Here is a 19,723-nt window from a genome sequence, read left to right on the forward strand (position 1 = left end):
ATATCTTTATTCCAAGTTTTTCAACGTTACATTAAAAGGTGGTTGTTTAGCTTTATCTTTCATGTGGTCTCAAGAAGAAAACTTATTTGTTGTTTATATTTAATATATATATTAAAAAAAATTGTTTAGTTTTATCTTTCTAACTTTTTTCTTTTAGAATTTTTTTATATCGATGGTGTATTGAACCCATCAATCCATATTGATTAGTGATTATGAATTATTAGTTCCGATGAGTCGTGACATCAACTATCATGCAATCGATATTTTAATTATTTATATTTAATATTAAAAAAAATGATAAAGTTAAGATTCAAATTCATAATCTTACGATAAACTATTAAAGTGATATATTCAACTATTAAAATTTTTCAATGTTACATCAAAATGTTGTTGGTTAGCTTTATCTTTCATTTGGGTCTCGAAGACTTATTTGTTATTTATATTTAATATATATATTTTAATATATATTTTTGTTTAACTTTATCTTTCTAATTTTTTTCTTTTAGAATTTGTTTATATCGCGGGTGTATTTGACCCATCAATCCATATCGATCATTGACTATGAATTATTAGTTCGGATGAGTTGTGACAACAGCTATCATGCATCTGAATCATTCGCATATAAAAGCTAACACTCACATTATCTCATATGAGCCTCAAAACGAAGACTTATTTATTATTTATATTTAATATTTTTTTAAAAATAAAATGATAAAGCTAAGATTCAAATTCATAATCTTACATTAAACAATTAAAGTGATATATTCAATAATTTGATTCCAAGTTTTTTACTGTTACATCAAAATGTGGTTGTTTAGCTTTATCTTTCATGTGAGTCTCAGACTTATTTATGTTAGGACCTAAATCGACACTAAGAGGAGGGTGAATTAGTGCTTCGATAAAAATCTCAACGATTTAAAAACTTTTGTTTAAAAATAATATCAGAAATGTTGAAGGTGTGCTTGACTTAGAATAAGTGCAATAAATAATTAAAATAATATCAATGATAATAAAAAGTAAAACAGAAATGCAAACCGAGTTTTATAGTGGTTTGATCGTCGTGACCTACTTCTACTCCTGATTCCTCCTCTGTTGAGGCCATCGATATCCACTAACAGTCTTCCTTTAATGTGCGAAGACCAGCTACCATTTTACAACTCTTTTCTCATTTTTACAGGTTTGGGAGATAATCTTACAACCCACTTACCCCTCTTTTAAACTGAAATCAACACTTAAAAGCTAGAGGAGGAGAATTCTCACAAGATAACAATAGTGTTTTCCCCCATTTTTATTTTCAATTGATGTATTTGCTGAACAGGGATGAGTAGAGTATTTATATGCCTCAAATGACTTCAAAAAGTGGAGCTAAAATTTAAATCCCCAAGATTTCAGGGTACTAGTGGTACCACCGCCTAGTCTGGTGGTACTACCATCTGACACATTAACACTGGACGGTACCACTACCCAATCTAGTGGTACCATCGCCTGACATAGTCTAGGAGACTGTGTCTGGATGGTACCACCACCCAGTCTAACGGTATCATTGCCTACTTTGGACAATACCACCTCCAAACCCTACTATAGGACATTGAATGAGCCAAACAATAGGCCCAATTGGCCCCTAATTAAGTTGGTATTGTTTCACCCCAATTCAGACTCAATTAGACCTAAACTAACTCAATCTAGACAAATTATTACAAAGCCTGAATCAAATATTGTATGGCATGTTATCGGTTCTTATGACGCTTGATCCTTTAGCGTATCGTCCTCTCCTTCGGTGTATCGCTCAATCGGCATGTTGACTCCTACAACTTCCGATCTCCTTAGCGCAATGGTCAATCCTTTAGTCCGACGCTTGAACTCATAGCACGAAATTCTTCTGCCGACATATCGATTGATCCTCTAACCCGATGTCTAATCTTCTAATATGTTCAACTCCAGCCCAACGTCTGATTCCTCCTGCTTCAATCAATTTACCTCTACTTGATCTAAGCTAGTCTTGCGTCACTCAAACTATAGATTAGATCACAAACTATAGATTCAACAATTTATTATTTTTATTATATATATATATATATATATATTTGTTTAGTTTTATCTTTCTAATTTTTTTCTTTTAGAATTTTTTTTATCGTCGGTGCATTGGACCCATCAATCCATATCGATTAATAGCTATGAATTATTCGTTAGTTCGGATGAGTCACGATATCAGCTATCATGCAACCGAATCATTCGCATATAAAAGCTAACACTCACATCATCTCATGTGGGCCTAAGACGAAGACTTATTTATTATTTATATTTAATATATTTTTTAAAAATAAATAATAAAGTTAAGATTCAAATTCATAATCTTATGATTAACTATTAAAGTGATATATTCAATAATTTGATTCCAAGTTTTTCAATGTTATATCAAAATATGGTTGTTTAGCTTTATATTTCACGTGCATCTCAAGACAAAGACTTATTTATTTTTTATATTTAATATATATATTTTAAAATATATATTTTTTGTTTATTTTTATCTTTTTAATTTTTTAATTTAGAATTTTTTTTATATTGCGGGTGTATTGGACTCATCAATCCATATCGATCAATGACTATGAATTATTTGTTCGGATAAGTCGTGATATCAGCTATTATGCAATCGAATCACTCTGCATATAAAAAAAAGCTAACACTCACATCATCTCGTGTGGGCCTCAAGATGAAAACTTATTTATTATTTATATTTAATATTTTTTTAGAAAATAAATGATTATGATAAGATTCAAATTCATAATCTTACGATGAACTAGTAAAGTGATATATTCAATAATTTGATTCCAAGTTTTTCAATGTTACATCACATTTTGATTGTTTAGCTTTTATCTTTCATGTGGATCTCAAGAGGAAGACTTATTTGTTGTTTGTATTTAATATATATATTTAAAAAATATATTTTTTGTTTAGTTTTATCTTTTTAATTTTTTTTTTTAGAATTTGTTTACATCGTAAGTTTATTAGACCCATCAATCTATATCGATTGGTGACTATGAATTATTAGTTTAGATCAGTTATGGCATCAGCTATCGTATAACCGAATCATTAGCATATAAAAGCTAACACTCATGTCATCTCACGTGGTCCTCAAGATGAAGACTTATTTATTATTTATATTTAATATTTTAAAAAAATAATAAAAGCTAAGATTCAAATTCCTAATCTTATAGTAAACTATTAAAGTGATATATTCAATAATTTGATTCTAAGTTTTTAAATATTACATCAAAATATGGTTGTTTAGTTTTATCTTTATGATTTTTTTTTTGAACTCTTTTATATCGGAGTGTATTGAACCATCAATCTATATTATAAATTATTGGTTCGAATGAGGTATGGGCTATTTGCTGCTAGTCAATAGTTAATGCTGGAGGCAACTAAATCGACACCTTGATGCAGATAAGCCTGCTCTTTTTGTTAATAACTTGCGTATGAAATATGAATTTATAGATAATGTCTCATCTACTGATTTAGAATTTTAGATACAATGAAATTGATAAAAAAATTAAGATGATATTTAAATCTTATCTAGACCACACCTATAAAAATGTATATATCCCTGATTAACATTCATTTGCTAGGTTGAGAATATAAGTATATAGGTCATATGACAATTGGTTTAAACTTCAAAACAGACTATACATATATACTATACGGTCATAAAATTTACCAATATTGTACTGTTAGTAAAAATTTAGACGTACCATTTAAAGATCAAATAATTTCAATTTAGCACAACATTGTTGTACAAGATAGGTAATATGAACATTGTTTCGTTCAAAAAAAAAAATATGATAGTCATCAAATTTGCTAAAGTTAAAGTTTCACATGATTTGTGAAGCATCGTTTTTTTTTACTTGTCATAATATTATGGTATAAGAAAATTCGTATGAACATCGTTTTGTTGAAAAATGTGATAATCATCATATTTGTGAAAAATAGATAGTTGATACATAAATTTTTTAATTAAAAAAAATTGAATTTGAACGATATTAGGGAACTAAAGAAGTCATATGCATATGGTTTGCCGGTATTGGGATATGAAGCACATCTAATGCTAGCAGTCTTATGCAACAATGTTGAATGATCCTTGTATGGTCTCTTTGTCACAAGGCATATGACATCTGCCCACAAAATGGGTTTAGAAGCAAGGCTCCTCCATCAAAATTATCTACACTCATTCCAGATGAACGAGTGTAGATCTAGTCAACAAAAGATTTCTAGTTTCAGTGTGTTGGCATGAAAGAATAGTCAACAAATCTGCTTACACAAACATACCCTAAGTATTCCTTATGCGTTATATGTTCTAATCAAGTCAAGTATTCGAGATATGACCTTCTGGTCAAAGAATTTATGTGTTTGTAATGCATCCTAATCAAACAAATAATTAATTAGCGTTGCACGTTGAAAAGAGCCATGATTAATTGGTTTATAATATTTTGATGATATTATGCTATGATAAACTTATATATGATTACCCTTCGTTAATTTGCATATGAAGTTGTGTGTACTTGAGTATTAAGTATTGTAAATTTTGTATAATTAATATAACTAATAAAATAATCGTATAGTATTTTCTGAAAATACATGTTGCATAAATTTCATGCATCCATAAGGTAAAGCAAAATATTATAAACATGATGTTAGATCTATTATAATAGCTATTTAAGTATAGCAACATGGCATGGCATGATTGCCCCCTCCACCATAATAATTTGGATGATGAGGAAGAGAAGAGGTGGAAGGGATAGAGTTGACGAATTCATTGACTCAAACTGATTCGTTAAATTGGTTAACTAATTAGAACCAGTCTAATGAACAAGTTCAAAAAAAAAAAAAAAAATTTGAATAGGAAAATACAATTGATATTTATAAAAAAAATACATCGGATAATTTTTCAATAGAAAACCACCTTCCGATAAATATCAATTAGTAATGACTTTTCTTGATAAAATATTTTTTTGTAAAATATCACTCTTGTTAAAATATCACTTTTGTAAAACCGAATAAATCATGCTTATGATTCCTGTGAGTGAAAGTCGATTATTCTTGAAAAAAACTCATTAATTATTTTCTATACTTCATATCCTAATCTCCCTAACAAATCAAGATTAAGTTTATGAATATCCAAAAAATCCAATTTTGATCAGGACTCAGGACAAGCTTTTCACAATATACCCCAAGGCATTGTTTTATTATTATTATTATTATTATTATTATTATTATTAAGTCAACCTTAAGCTGGTAGCCTATCAACGTCATATTATTATTGTTTTATTAAAAAAGGAAAATTCTTTCACATCGCCCTCCTCAATGCTCATCGATGACGCCATGAATTATTGGCTCCGACAAGTCAACACCTCAGCCAGCTAGTTGCTATTTGTCATGAACGAACGGATGCATGCTATTGGTGTTGTATCGATCGGTCATGCTTCTCAATGCAATTTATTCTTTTGATGAAAATTCGATCGGTGTAGGCATTAAGCATCATACGTAAGTGTGCTCGAGGAACCACCACTTGGGGCATCGAGTCTTCTTCCCGAGAGTGCCGAGGCCTTTTCCCTGTTCGTCCTCGAGAGATGGCAATGGTTCTGGATACTTTCGTTTCGAGATACGTCAACGATGTGGCAGCTTTCGTGGAGGGAGAGATATGCAAAGTGCTGGGCGTGAAGAAGGAGATCAAGGCGCTGCAGGAGACGCTGGAGACGATCAGATGTTTCCTCCAGGATGCCGAGCAGAAGAGCCGCAGCGGGGATCCCGTCATGGAGCTCTGGGTGAGGAAGCTGAAGGAAGTCATGTACGACGCCGACGACGTCATCGATCTGTGCGTGATGGAAGGGGGAAAGCCCTTGGAGGTTCGGAAGTCGGCATCGGCCTCAGGGGTGGTAAGCCTTCCTTTCAGCTACGTCTCTTCCTGCTTTCGGTGTACCAAATACCGCCATGAGATCGCAGGCCAAATCGAAGCAATCAATGATAGGCTGAAACGAATAGCGGCAGATAACTCCATCCTTCGAAATCTACAGCCCGCAAGCCAAAAACTCCACCCTAAAAAATCACCTCCACCACGTGAGACGTCTCCCTTGGAAGTTGAGGAGGACATTGTGGGGGAACAAATCGAAGAAGCTGCCGACGATCTAATCAATCGCATGTTGGAGAACACCGAACAAAAGTGTCGTGTTTTTGGGATTGTTGGAATGGGTGGAATCGGGAAAACTACTCTGGCAAGTAAAATATATAATGATGAAAGGATCAAAGCAAACATTCCTATCCGAAAGTGGTTGTATATCTCAAATGATTATTCGGAGATCAAGTTACTCAGAGAGTTAATTCGGTGTGCAGGAGATGAAACCAAAGCAGAATCTTTTGAGGGAGAAAGCAGAGCAGAATTGGAACCCAAACTTGCCTCGCTCCTTACTGAAAATTTATTTCTCGTGTTGGACGACGTGTGGAGTCCAAAAGTATGGACTGATTTCCTGAGGAAACCACTAAGTAAAGGAGAAGGTAGCCGCACGATCTTAGTTACCACTCGAATCAAAACAGTGTTAAGTGGTGTGAAAGCCAGCTATATGCACCATGCTGAGAAAATGGATGATAACAGCGGGTGGATGTTGCTTGGGAAGACGGTATTCGAAGCTGGGGAGGAGGATGACATGCGTAGGTTGGAGGAAGTAGGTAGGAAAATTGTTAGAAAATGTGATGGACTTCCTCTTGCTATCAAAGCTATTGCAGGGGTTCTAATTTCCAAGGACAGAAGCACAGCGGAGTGGGAACAAGTCCTCCAGAATGACGCATGGAGTACGAACCGGCAGATCGACGAAGAAGTTCCAAGGGCTTTGCACTTGAGCTATGAGGATCTACCATCTCATCTGAAACAATGCTTTCTTTATTGCTCGTTCTTCATGTGGCAGGTTTTTCATTACAATGATATTATTCGGTTTTGGGTAGCAGAAGGCCTTATTGTCGAAGCAGGAGGTAGGCTGATGGAAGATGTAGCCGAGGAGTACTATTGGGAACTAGTTTCGAGGAACCTTGTACAAGTGGTTCCATCGGCTATAAACAAGAGCTTGTTTTGCATGCATGACCATTTACGAGCGCTCGCTACATACTTGATGAAAGAAGAAGGACTTTCGATTACAGTTGGTCAAAGATTAGATATAAAAGCCAATGCGAAGATTCGTCGATTGTCGATATCTAACATGGGAATAAAACTAATACTGCCGGATCACATCATAGAAGAAAAATGTTTGAGAACTTTAATGGTCAGAGACTCACTCTCAACCACCATGATTGATGATAAAGTATTCGAAGGGTTACCAAATTTACGAGTATTGGATCTTTGCGAGACATCAATCGAAAGAATTCCAAATTGCATCGGAGATCTATTGCACCTAAGATACCTAGATCTTGATAGAACAAAGATTCATGAGATACCAGAATCGATAGGGCGCCTTGTAAACCTTCAAACTTTGAATATTTCAGGATGTAAAAACTTGCACAAGCTTCCCATGACCATCGCGAGGCTACACAATCTAAGGAGTTTTGTTATTAAAGATACTCCTCTGACTCATGTACCGAAGGGAATCAAAAAATTGATAAATATTAATAGACTTGAAGGATTTGTGATCGGTCATGACAATTCGACGAACGAGGTGGACGAGGCTGGGTGTGGATTAGACGAGCTACAACCTCTTTCCAAGCTAAGATATCTAAGCATATACAGGCTAGAGAGGGCAGTGACGGCAGCTTCGGCACTAGCGGAGAAACGGTCTCTTAGGGAACTAATTTTAAGTTGGATGCCACCAGAAGATGGGGAAGATGGAGATGCCACTGACAGAGGTGAGGATAGAAGAGCAACAACATGGAGAAAGGAGGAGCAAATCCAGACGGGAGCCGAGAAGATATGTAATGAACTCTCTCCTCCTTCGAGCCTACGAAATCTTTTCATCGAAAAATTCCCGGGTCGACAATTCCCAAACTGGATGATGTCGTCCTCCCTGGGCGAATCACTCCCTAACCTGCAATACTTGTTTCTTGTGGTGTTACCATCATGCACAGAGCTCCCTCCTCTGGGCATGCTGCCCCTGCTGAAATCTCTTAAGATCATAGGAGCCAAAGCGGTCAAAACCATTGGGCCTGAGTTTCTCGGCCACAGTTTCCCAGGAACTTGTGCATTTCCCAAACTTGAGTATTTGGAGATCAACGACGTGCCCAACTGGGAAGAATGGTCACTATGCGGGGTGGAGGAAGGTGGTCACAGAACACACCTGAAGCTGTTTCCCAATCTAACGAAATGTTTTCTGGTAGATTGTCCCAAACTGAGAGCTCTTCCGGAAGGCCTATCCCACGCTACCAACTTGAAGGAATTGTACATTTGGAGAGTTCACAACTTGAGAGAAGTCACAAAGCTCCGCTTGAGTTACAAGCTGAATGTCATAGATAACAAGATGCTGAACAGAATATCCGACGTTGCCATGAAGTATCTGGAGGTGGAGGATTGCCCCAATCTAGAGTGCGTGGATAATCTCGACAAGTTGCAGCACGGGGTCCTGATATGTCCGGAACATATGGATCAGCTTCCCCAGTGGTTATCCCGCTTAATTGATCAACAGCGCCCTAATTCTGCACAATGGAGCTTCCGCAAACTTGAAGTGTACTGCAACGTAGTGCTGCTAAGGAGCTGTCTCGATGGCAACGAGCATTGGAACATCATCCAACGGATTCCAGATGTCAAATTTCAAACTGATTCCGAAGAATACATGCGATACATCAAGGATCCATATAAGTATGACACAAATGTACCTCCAGAATAAGGGCATTGGTGTTCCTTGTAAGTCATTTTCTTGGTTCTATCCGATAACTTAGCTATATATGTGTGTATATATTCTCTTAATTCTTTTGTTGATTTCTTTGCAGGGTCAAAGAAAGGTCTCTGCGCCAGTTTATGCTTCCTTTATATAATATTTTGCGAATAAAGGTATTTGATGCCGGGATTTAATGGTTTCATCTTTTTATTATTTATTTATGATAAGTTTTGATTAACATATGAATCACGGTGTTTATTGGACTGTGGGTTGCTTATATCAGATTATCATTAAGTTTTTCTGAGTGTGCGGTTGAAACATGATGGATCGGTTATTGATTAAATTATATAATTAATCTATTAAGATCACTGTATGTTTAGATTATTTTCTATGTTATTTGGATTGAAATATTGAGAATTCTTACCGAGTTGTTAAATCTATTGTACATCCTATCCTATGGGTTGATTTATCATGAATTAGATTATGTGATAATTATGAAATCTAGTTTATTTTGATTCTGCCCTTGCAATCAAAATCTACATAATTATAACATTGTACTATCCGCTGGATTGGAAGCGTTACACACCACCTCGTTCATCGTCTACCAGGTCAATAATGAATTCAGAAGCCACTCTGTTTAGTCATTGTGGTGTTGGGTTGCAGCAACCCTCAACTTCGTTCTCGTACCGACATATGGATGACCTTCTTTCTTAGTACATGGCATGGAATGCATTCCATGACCTCGTTTATTACATTCATATTTTTCCTTCTCATGTAAATGTATTCGGGATCAATATATATTCGTTCGTTGGAAACCTGAAATTAATATGATTTAGCTGGTCTTAGTTACTCTTTGGAACGCTTGTAAGCCTTAACTCCGGTCCATTGGAAGTATGAAATTAATATGAGTCTGCAGCGAAGGTTGGAAGCTATCAGATATTACGTTCAAGATGTGGAGCGGTAGGAGCATCGCCACCGAGCTACGAGGATTTACCATCTCGTCTAAAACAATTTTTTCTTTATTGTTCTTTCTCTACGAAGGTCTTTCTGTATTACAAGGGTATTGCTCCGTTTTGGATGGCTGAAGGCTTTATTGTAGAACGAGGAGGTAGGTAGGTTGATGGAAGATGTAGCCGATGAGTGCCGTGGGCTAGAACTAGTTTGGAGGAACCTTCTGCAGGTAGATTCGATATTTTTCTTTGCATGACCATCTACCATCTCTCTGGATGCAAACTCGACGAGTTTAAGTTGGATGCCACCGGAAGATGGGGGAGGAGGAGATAGAGGGAAAGGTGACAAGCCCAAGAAAGGTTTAGGGAACAGTTCATTGACTGGAACAAGTTCGTGGACTTGGAACCGATTCACAGACCCGAACTGATCTAAAGTTTTATTAGGACAAAATTGGTATTAAAAAAAAATGAAATGTCCATACTACCTAATAAAAAATGATTCTAAGAGTGTCCTAACCCTTTTTTCTATCTTTTTTTTATTATCCAATAAAAATAAAGTATCCTTCAATCAATGATCATGTTGTATGTAGATTTCTATAGACAACCCTAAAAGATGACTTATAATATAACATCTTATTGATAATCCAAAAACTAATATCTTTCAGATTGTTACAAAAATACCCAGAATATCATCTTCCGAGCATTTAACCAAACATGTTAAATCGATCCAACAAATATCAAAAATTATTTCTCACCACCTCTTCAATCTTCATAAAGTTTCATTTGATTATTTATTTATTTATTTTTAATTATTTTGTATCTCCAACAATGATAGATGCTTTGATGATTAAGAAGAGAATAACAACAACAACAACAATAATATAATTAGATTTAAAAAAAATTGTTAGAATTAAATAGTAAATTGAGGACATTTATATCCATTTGCATAGGATATGTTAAGAATATCAAAAGTTATTAAAATGAAATTGTTCGATAGCAAAAATGAATTGAATATAAATCTTCTACTTTTATTTATTTTTATTCTATATTTTATTATCACATGAATATTAGATTTGAATTAAATTATACCACCTATTTTAAATACTTGATAGTGGGGGCATAGTTTTTAATAGTGGAGATATCTATTTTAAATAATTAAATTATTGCTCGTCATACAAGTTTCATACTATACTTCAAGAGTACATCCATAGTATGAATTTATTGGTACGATATCAATTTTTTTAGAATTATACTTTTCGAAATATTTTTAGAATGCTCATACTTTTTTTTTCTAAAACAACGTTTCTAGTCTAATGAAAAAAATCATTTAATCTCTTTTTTCGTTAGACCCGCTAATACCTCCATCGTCCCATAGCCACCGTTGGCCACCCTCCTCTACGGCATACAAGCAGGATTGTCTCTTTTGTTATAGCCCTCATGCTTACCCTCCTCCATTATATACGAGGTTATTCTCTATCAGTGGACGAATATCGTTATCATAGACCATTAGGTTATGACGAGGGCGACGACAAAGACGATGGCCGATGGGTTAGACTAAATGGAGGGGACAGCTGACGAAAGGATAAAATTATCATTTAGAAAAATTCTGTTTCGAAATCTTTTTAAAATAGAAGCGCTGTGAGAAATTAAAAAAAAATAAAGAAGCGCTATGAGAAATTATCATTTAGAAGCTCTGTTTCGAATTCGTTCCTTTCCAATATTTCGCCATCCGTCCTCTGCGCCGAGTCGCTGGTTATACACAGTTGTTTCACAGATTCTTTGAATCGACTCCTTGCAGATTTTTCGAACTCAGCAAACACAGCTGTTCAGCGTGTCCTGCGATCTCTGTTTCCGAGACTTCGCCCCGCAACTCCTCCGTCCACTCCGCTGAGCTGCTGGGTCTCATCTTCATCTAAAACTTGAACAGTTGCACACACTTCCCAGATACCGCGACTTCTACTTCCGAGATTTCGCCATGTGACTCTGCCGTCTTCTCCGTTGAGCTACTCGTCTTATTTGTCTCAGATCTCGGAAGACTAAGAAAGTAGATGATAAGGTAATCTGATTTCTGACGGCTACTGCATGGATCACCTTAGGAAACAATTCCATGTTGTTCCTCGGTCGATTAACTTCTGTCGTTAGGGGCCGGGCCGCTCGTACGATTTCATGACTCGACCAATGACCGGAGATTTCTGGTATCTAATGCAACAAAACATGCACAGTGGAAAGAAACATAGATACTGCTGCATGCGAGTGCGCTCTCATCTTAAAATTATAGCTACCGGTTTGAATGCAGACAGACGAGCGTTCCATTTTTTTTGTTTCGCTTGCAAACGGGAACCGGTGAAGGTAAGACTCCATCCTTGACATTTGTCGTAATTTTGTTTGCAGGCGTGGTTTGTTTTAGCCTGTTTGTTCTACTGATGATGCTGCTCTTGGATACAAATATATTTGTGCTCAAGGAACACTTGGCCGTGCAAACAACACATCAAACTTTCTTTCTGAGTGGTGTGGCATTTCCTCGGTTGGTGTCAAAGAGATCATGGCAATGATCCTTAATTTCTTTGTTTCAAGATACCTTAAAGTCGTAACAGAGTTTCTGGAGGGAGAGATGTGCAAGGTGCTAGGTGTGAAGAAGGAGATCAAATCCCTGACGGAAAACTTGGTCAAAATCAGATGTTTGATCCAAGATGCAGAGCGGAAGAGGCGTGGGAGCGCCGTCATTGACAACTGGGTGAGGATGCTGAAAGATCTCATGTACGATGCCGATGATATCATCGATCTCTGCACGATCGAAGGTGGGAAACTTTGGAAGCTCCGCCGGCATCAGCGTCAGCGGTAAGCTCCCCTCTCAGCTTTGTTTCCTCTAGCTTTAAGTGCACTAAATGCCGTCATGAGATCGCTCCCAAAATCGAAGCACTTAATGCTAGACTGAAAGAAATGGCCGAGTTCAATGCCTTGGTGTCTGAGATAGTGTCGGCAACCCAAGAACCCCAACCTCACAAAACAACTACACGGGAGACATCTCCCTTAGAAGTTGAGGAGGACATTGTAGGGGAACAAATTGAAGTAGCTGCCCACAATCTGATTGATGCCATGCTCCAGAAAAATAAGCAAAAGTGTCGTGTTTTTGGGATTGTAGGGATGGGTGGCATCGGAAAGACCACTTTAGCACGTAAAATATACAACGAACAAAGGATCAAGGACAACTTTCCTATCAGTAAATGGTTGTATGTGTCTAAGGATTATTCCGAGATCGAATTACTGAAAGAGCTAGTAAGGTGTGCAGCCGAAGGTGCAGAATCTTTTAAGGGAGAAAGCATGTCAGAATTGGAACCTAAACTCGCCTCTCTCCTGACCAAAAACTTGTTTCTCGTGTTGGACGACGTTTGGAGTGCAACTGTTTGGAATGATTTCCTCAGGAGACCACTAAGTAAAGGAGAAGGCAGCTGCACGATCTTAGTTACCACGAGAAAAGAAAGTGTGTTGATAGGTATCAGACATAGCTATATCCACCAAGTGGAGAAAATGGATGAAAATAGTGGGCGGATGTTGCTTCGGAAGATAGTATTCGAAGCTGGGGAGGAGGATGACATGCGTAGGTAGGAAAATTGTTAGAAAATGTGATGGACTTCCTCTTTCCATTAAAGCTATTGCAGGGGTTTTAGCTTACAAGAACAGAAGCATAGTGAAGTGGGAAGAAGTCCTTGAGAGTGATGCTTGAAGTATGAACAAGATGGAGGATGGAGTACCGGGGGCTTTGAATTTGAGCCACCAGGATTTACCATCTTACCTGAAACAAATGTTTTATCTATTGCTCCTTATACCCAGAGAGAAGTACTATACATTTCAGACAGATCGTTCGGTTTTGGGTGGCTGAAGGCCTTATCGTATAACATGGAAATAATAATAGATTGATGGAACATGTAGCCGAGGAGTACTATTGGGAACTAGTTTCGAGGAATCTGCTACAGCTGGATCCACTGTACGCAGACAATAGCTGTTGCTCTATGCATGAACGTTTACGATCCCTTGGTGCATATTTGATGAGAGACGAAGGGATTTCGATTAGACATGGAGGGGAATTAGATATACAAGCAAACACCAAGATTCGTAGGTTGTCATTTTCTAACATGGGTGACAAATTACTACTCCCCAAACGAATTATGGAACAGGAATGTTTGAGAATTTTAATTCTGAGTCCCCCAGGACCAAGATAATCGACGACGATGGTGCTGAGAAGGTTACCGCACCTACAAGTGTTGGATTTGAGAGATACATCGATCGATAGAATTTCGGATTGCATCGAGGATCCATTGCATCTAAGATACTTAGATCTTCATGGTACAAAGATTAATGATATACCAAAACGATAGGGCGACTTGCAAACATCTAGACTTTGATCGTTTCCCACTGCAACCACTTGCACAGGCTTCCTAATGCTGTCACGAGGCTGCACAGTCTGAGGTGTCTCGATGCTTTCGATACTCCGCTGACTCATGTACCAAAGGGAATCTAAAAGTTAACAAAGCTTAACAATCTTTAAGGATTTGTGGTCGGCCTTGATGACCCAACGAATGAGATGGACGAGGGGTGCGACTTGGAGGAATTGCGAGCGCTTTTCGAGCTAAGATATCTGAGAATATCCAAACTGGAGAGAGCAGTAGCGACGGGATCAGCGTCGGTACTTGCGGAGAAACGCTTCCTTAGTCATCTCCTTTTGAGTTGGATGCATGTCGCGGACGATGGCGAGGATGTTGAAGTCGACGATGACGGTGTAGATGAGGGCGAAGAGAGTGAAGACGAGGAGGAAGAAGAAGATAATGGAGATGGGAACAACATGCATGACCAGGAGGACGAGGAGGAAATCGGGAGAGCAGAGAAGATATATAATGAACTCTCTCCTCCAACAACCCTGAAGACCTTACCATCAACCAATTCTTCGGTCGAAGACTCCCAGGCTGGATGGTGTCACACTCGCTGGACCAATCTTTTGCTAACCTGGAATACTTGAAGCTCTGGCACTTCCCATCATGCACCGAGCTACCTCCTCTAGGCATGTTGCCGCTGCTAAAATATCTGGAGATCATAAGTTTCAAAGCCGTCAAAACCATCGGAGTTGAATTTCTCGGCTGCAGTTTGCCGGTGGGATCTTCCGCATTCCCGAAACTCGAACATCTGGAGTTCAACGACATGTCCAACCGGGAAGAATGGTCGGTAGGCGGGCAGGGAAGACTGTTTCCCAATCTAAAGGAGTGTGTTCTTGCCGACTGCTCCAAGCTGAGAGCTCTTCCGGAAGGCCTATCCCATGGTACCAACTTGAAAGAATTGTACCTCTATGGAGCTCACGACTTAAGAGAAGTCACAAACCTCCGGTTGGATGACGTTCTCAGAGTCGCAGACAACAAGAAGTTGAACAGAATATCCAATGTTTCCGTGAAGTTTTTAGAAGTTCATGGTTGTCCAAATCTGGAGCACCTGGATAGTCTCGACCGGCTGCCACACATAAAACTGATATGTCCACTACAAATGGAGCAGCTTCCGCAGTGGTTCTCGAGTCTAATTGAGCAGTCCCAAAGCATTCCTTCCGCTCAGTGGATCTTTAGAAAATTTGAACTGAAATGCGGCTTAGGATTGCTAAAGAGCTGTCCTTCCGCTCAGTATTGTTTTGATTCGTGCATAATCTCTCATGTATATATATAGAGAGTGGAATAAGGCTGCAAATTAGTTCACTAGATATGTTAGGCTAATCGAATCTGTATTTTTTTGAAGAGGGAACTGACCCTCTCAGCCCAATTGTTTTTTTGTGCTTTTGATCTACAGAGCTTCTTTCTTGTTTCTATTGCTTAGTTAATACATTTCTCTTTTGGAAACACAAACTACATGTTTTTGTGCAATAGAATAAAACATATATGGATTATGGATTAAAGTGTTCAATTGCTTTACATGCCATGGCTTACACAATGAAGCCTTGATTCTCACTTAGTTTAGAAAGCTTAAGCTCAAATCAATAATTACAAATCCATCTAATTTGAAATCTAATCCACCACTGCAACCCTACAAATCACATAATTATCGTCCAAGAGATGTAACACTCTTTCCATCATCAATGAGGATTCAAATTTATAAGACAGAAGAAGTTTCTAAGTTAAATTGATATCGAATCAGATGTATACACAAGCAAGTCGTCTTTCCTACATCATATGAGTTCTTGGGTGCCTTCAACAGCTTCCCCAAAGCAAGAAGAAAACAACTTTATGTTTTTGTTGAACACTCTGTCATGGAAGACACGATGCGTTTTGATGGTAAGAAACCAAGTTTTAGTTATGACGATCTCAAAAAATAAAAATAAAAATCCCTCCTAAATTCTCAATACTCTCTCTCTCTCTCTCTCTCTCTCTCTCTCTCTCTCTCTCTCTCTCTCTCTCTCTCTCTCTCTCGCAGTTCTTGTGCTTTTGATAATCCTATTGTTCAATTGCCCGATGTGGTGTGAGACAAATATGACTCTTCAATTCTAATAAAGAATTGTTGCTAGCTTTAAGCTCCGTTCAATTTAGAACTGTAATTCTACTCTTCTACGATTACATGCAATGTGGGCTATGCCGTTGATTGGTTGAAATGAGACATCATAGTTCTTCTTCGTTCTTTGCTAGCTGATGTCTGATTAGTGGCTCGATCCCATCTGAAATTTCTAAGAGTGTGATTCAATTTAGTGGAATTAACTTTGGTCGCTTTTTATGTGTTTCGTAACAAGAAAATGATACATAATAAATGTGTATTTTGGAATCAAATCTACTGATTCTTTTGGCATCAATTATTAGCTGACAAGAAGGTAGCTAAAAGACAGTCCTCAGCTCAACACAGACCCACCAAATGGAAACTTATGCCGTGCAAAATGAGTTAATTAGGACGTCAAATATTTAGCATTAGGGAACACAATTTTATATTGTTCAAAGCGTGATAGCCATCTCCACCTAATTTTATGAGAGGGACGTGATGATGGTACTTTTAATATAGTTAGAATTGATAATCAATCGGAACGTCATAAGAAAAATAGTTCGTTAACTTAAACATCGAAAAGTTCACACCAGAGATTATCTGATGTAGTTTTATAACATCCTTCAACTTGAGATATTAAGATGCAAACGAGGAACCAACACTTTGAATTGATGATCAATTCTATTATGCTAATATTTGAAAAGCAGGTCATGTCGGATCAAATTCATCATTTAGATTGATGACCATCTCTAATTTTTTTTTGTCAATTAACCTCTTCTACTTCTTAATTAACATTTTTGGATACTATATTTATCCCAAACCCCCCTTAACTTATCATGAATAAAGGATAATAAAAATACTGATTTGTCTATTTGTCTCATTGAACATAACAGCTCACAATGTGCTCATTTACTAAAGTATTTAGCACGTCGAAAATATTTTTTTTTGTTCTTTTTAGCATGAAAAGATGCATGTAGTCAAGTCCAATTAAAATGTTGTTATTATATTGCATCAGTAATATCAGCACAATATTTGGTAAGAGTCACTATTGACTTCACATGAAGTTAACTCAATAGGCTCCTGAAGAAACTTGTGTGTGTGGACACTTTATGCTTTCAACTTCCGAGAATGAACGAAAGCATCCAACACATTCACCCTGTGGGGGTTGTGTTTGCTTCATGCAATGAACATTAATTTCAACTTGTGGGGGTTGGGACCAGAAACATTAATTTCAACTTGCATGCATCTCTCGAAATGCCCGTATTCAACTTGCATGTTTCTGGTCCCAACCCCCACATTCACCCTGTGGGGGTTGGGACCAGAAACATTAATTTCAACTTGCATGCATCTCTCGAAATGCTCGTACCATATTCTGTCTTATGTTGATTGCGGGGGCATAGTGCTTATGGATGTTCGATAACCTATGCTCAATAAACTTAGGCGTGCCATAGGAGACACATGCTATATACTTCAGTAGTACAGTCTTGTAATCCTCTCCCAGATTCTGTGGATTCATCGGCAGGATGTCAAATTTTGCTAGCTGTTCCCAATATTTCGTCATGCGATTCCTCCGACCTCCGCGCTGAGCTGCTGGTTATACACAGTTGTTTCACGGATTCTTTGAATCGACTCCGTGGTAGATTTTTTGAACTCAACCAGCGTGTTCAGGGAGCTCTGTTTCGGAGACTTCAACGTGCGATGGCCTGTGCAATCATAGTCAACAAAATAACGCTGAGATAGTTGCTAGTGAGTGTCAATTAGAAAGAAACAACTCGACTCCGTGGTTGAATCATGCAACCATGTTGAATCATTCGCATATAGAAGCTGACACTCACATCATCTCTCATGTGATCCTCGAGAGGAAGATTTATTTATTTTTTATATTTAATGTATATAATTTTTTAAACGAGAAATTATGAAAATAATATTTGATTTCAAAATCATATGGTAAAGTATTAAAATGATACACTCAATAATTTAATTCTAAGTTTTTTAAGGTTATATCGAAAAAGATTGTTTAGCTTTATCTTTAACTCTGAATTATTGGTTTGGATGAGTAGTGACACTAACACTAACACTCACATCATCTGATGTCGATTCATCATCTGATGAGTAGTGAATTATTGGTTTGGAATCAAGCTAAAAGATTGTTTAGTTTTATATTTAGCCCATGTCTATTCATTCGAATATAAAAACTAACACTCACATCATCTGATGTGGGCTTAAGATGAAAAATTATTTGTTATTTATATTTAATGTATTTTTAAAAATATAAATGATGAAGCTAGGATTCAAATTTATAATTCATAATCTTATGATAAACTATTAAAGTGATATATTTAATAACTTGATTCCAAGTTTTTCAAAGTTACATCAAAAGATGGTTTATTTTTATCTTTGTGATTTTTTTCCTTTAAAATTCTTTTATATCATGGGTGTATTGGACCATCAATCCATATTAATCTATGGCTATGATTATTGATTCGAATGAGTCTGATATCAGCTATCATGCAACCATGTTGAATCATTTGTATATAAAAAGCTAACATTCACATCATCTCATGTGGGCATTAAGACTAAGACTTAGTTTGTATTTAATATTTTTTTAAAAAAAATAAATAATGAAGTTGGGATTTAAATTCATAATTTACGATAAACTATTAAAGTGGTATATTCAATAACTTTATTCCAAGTTTTTCAACGTTACATTAAAAGATGGTTGTTTAGTTTTATCTTTCATGTGGGTCCAGACTTATTTATTATTTATATTTAATATATATTTAAAAATATATTTTATATTTATTTTTATCTTTCTAACATTTTTCTTTTAGAATTTTTTTATATCGCGAGTGTATTGGACCCATAAATCTATATCGATTAATGGCTATGAATAATTAGTTCGGATGAGTCATGACATCAGCTATCATGCAATCGAATCATTCGCATATAAAAGCTAACACTCACATCATCTCACGTGGGCCTCAAGACGAAGACTTATTTATTATTTATATTTAATATTTAAAAATAAATAAATGATAAAGCTAAGATTCAAATTCATAATCTTATGATAAAATATTAAAATAATATATTCAATAAAGTGATATATTCAATTATAAAAGTTTTTCATTGCTACATCAAAATATTGTTGTTTAGCTTTATCTTTTATTTGGGTCTCAAGATGAAGACTTATTTGTTGTTTGTATTTAATATATATTTTTTAAAATATTTTTTTTGTTTAGCTTTATCTTTCTAATTTTTTTCTTTTAGAATTTTTTTTATATCACAGGTGTATTTGACCCATCAATTTATATTGATTAGTGGCTATGAATTATTAGTTTAGATGAGTTGTGACATCAGCTATCATGCATCCGAATCATTTGTATCTAAAAGCTAACACTCACATCATCTCATGTGGGCCTCAAGACGAAG

At 36.5% G+C, this 19,723-nt stretch overlaps 2 protein-coding genes across 2 annotated transcripts; both read left to right on the forward strand.

The window, feature by feature from the left end:
- Positions 1–5,444: 5,444 nt before the first annotated feature.
- LOC135650395 (putative disease resistance protein RGA4) lies at positions 5,445–9,209 on the forward strand. The gene is made up of 2 exons (XM_065169670.1): positions 5,445–8,872; positions 8,959–9,209. Exon 1 carries the CDS (start codon positions 5,625–5,627, stop codon positions 8,853–8,855), a length of 3,231 nt encoding a protein of 1,076 aa, XP_065025742.1. The 5' UTR covers positions 5,445–5,624; the 3' UTR covers positions 8,856–8,872; positions 8,959–9,209.
- Positions 9,210–12,338: 3,129 nt separating this feature from the next.
- Positions 12,339–13,402, forward strand: LOC135651375 (putative disease resistance protein RGA3). The gene is made up of 2 exons (XM_065171440.1): positions 12,339–12,634; positions 12,727–13,402. The coding sequence occupies exons 1-2, from the start codon at positions 12,339–12,341 to the stop codon at positions 13,400–13,402; spliced, it is 972 nt and encodes a 323-aa protein (XP_065027512.1).
- The last annotated feature ends 6,321 nt before the right edge of the window (positions 13,403–19,723 follow it).

This window comes from Musa acuminata, chromosome BXJ3-10 (genome assembly GCF_036884655.1).
Source record: "Musa acuminata AAA Group cultivar baxijiao chromosome BXJ3-10, Cavendish_Baxijiao_AAA, whole genome shotgun sequence".
NCBI lineage: Eukaryota > Viridiplantae > Streptophyta > Magnoliopsida > Zingiberales > Musaceae > Musa > Musa acuminata.

What these genes read in the sequence shown, in the direction of transcription:
- LOC135651375 (XM_065171440.1), top strand. Translation starts at nt 12,339, where the DNA reads ATGGCAATGATCCTTAATTTCTTTGTTTCAAGATACCTTAAAGTCGTA. An exon ending in CGCCGGCATCAGCGTCAGCG is followed by an intron (nt 12,635 to 12,726) that starts GTAAGCTCCCCT and finishes ACTTAATGCTAG; the next exon opens with ACTGAAAGAAATGGCCGAGT.
- LOC135650395 (XM_065169670.1), top strand. Translation starts at nt 5,625, where the DNA reads ATGGCAATGGTTCTGGATACTTTCGTTTCGAGATACGTCAACGATGTG.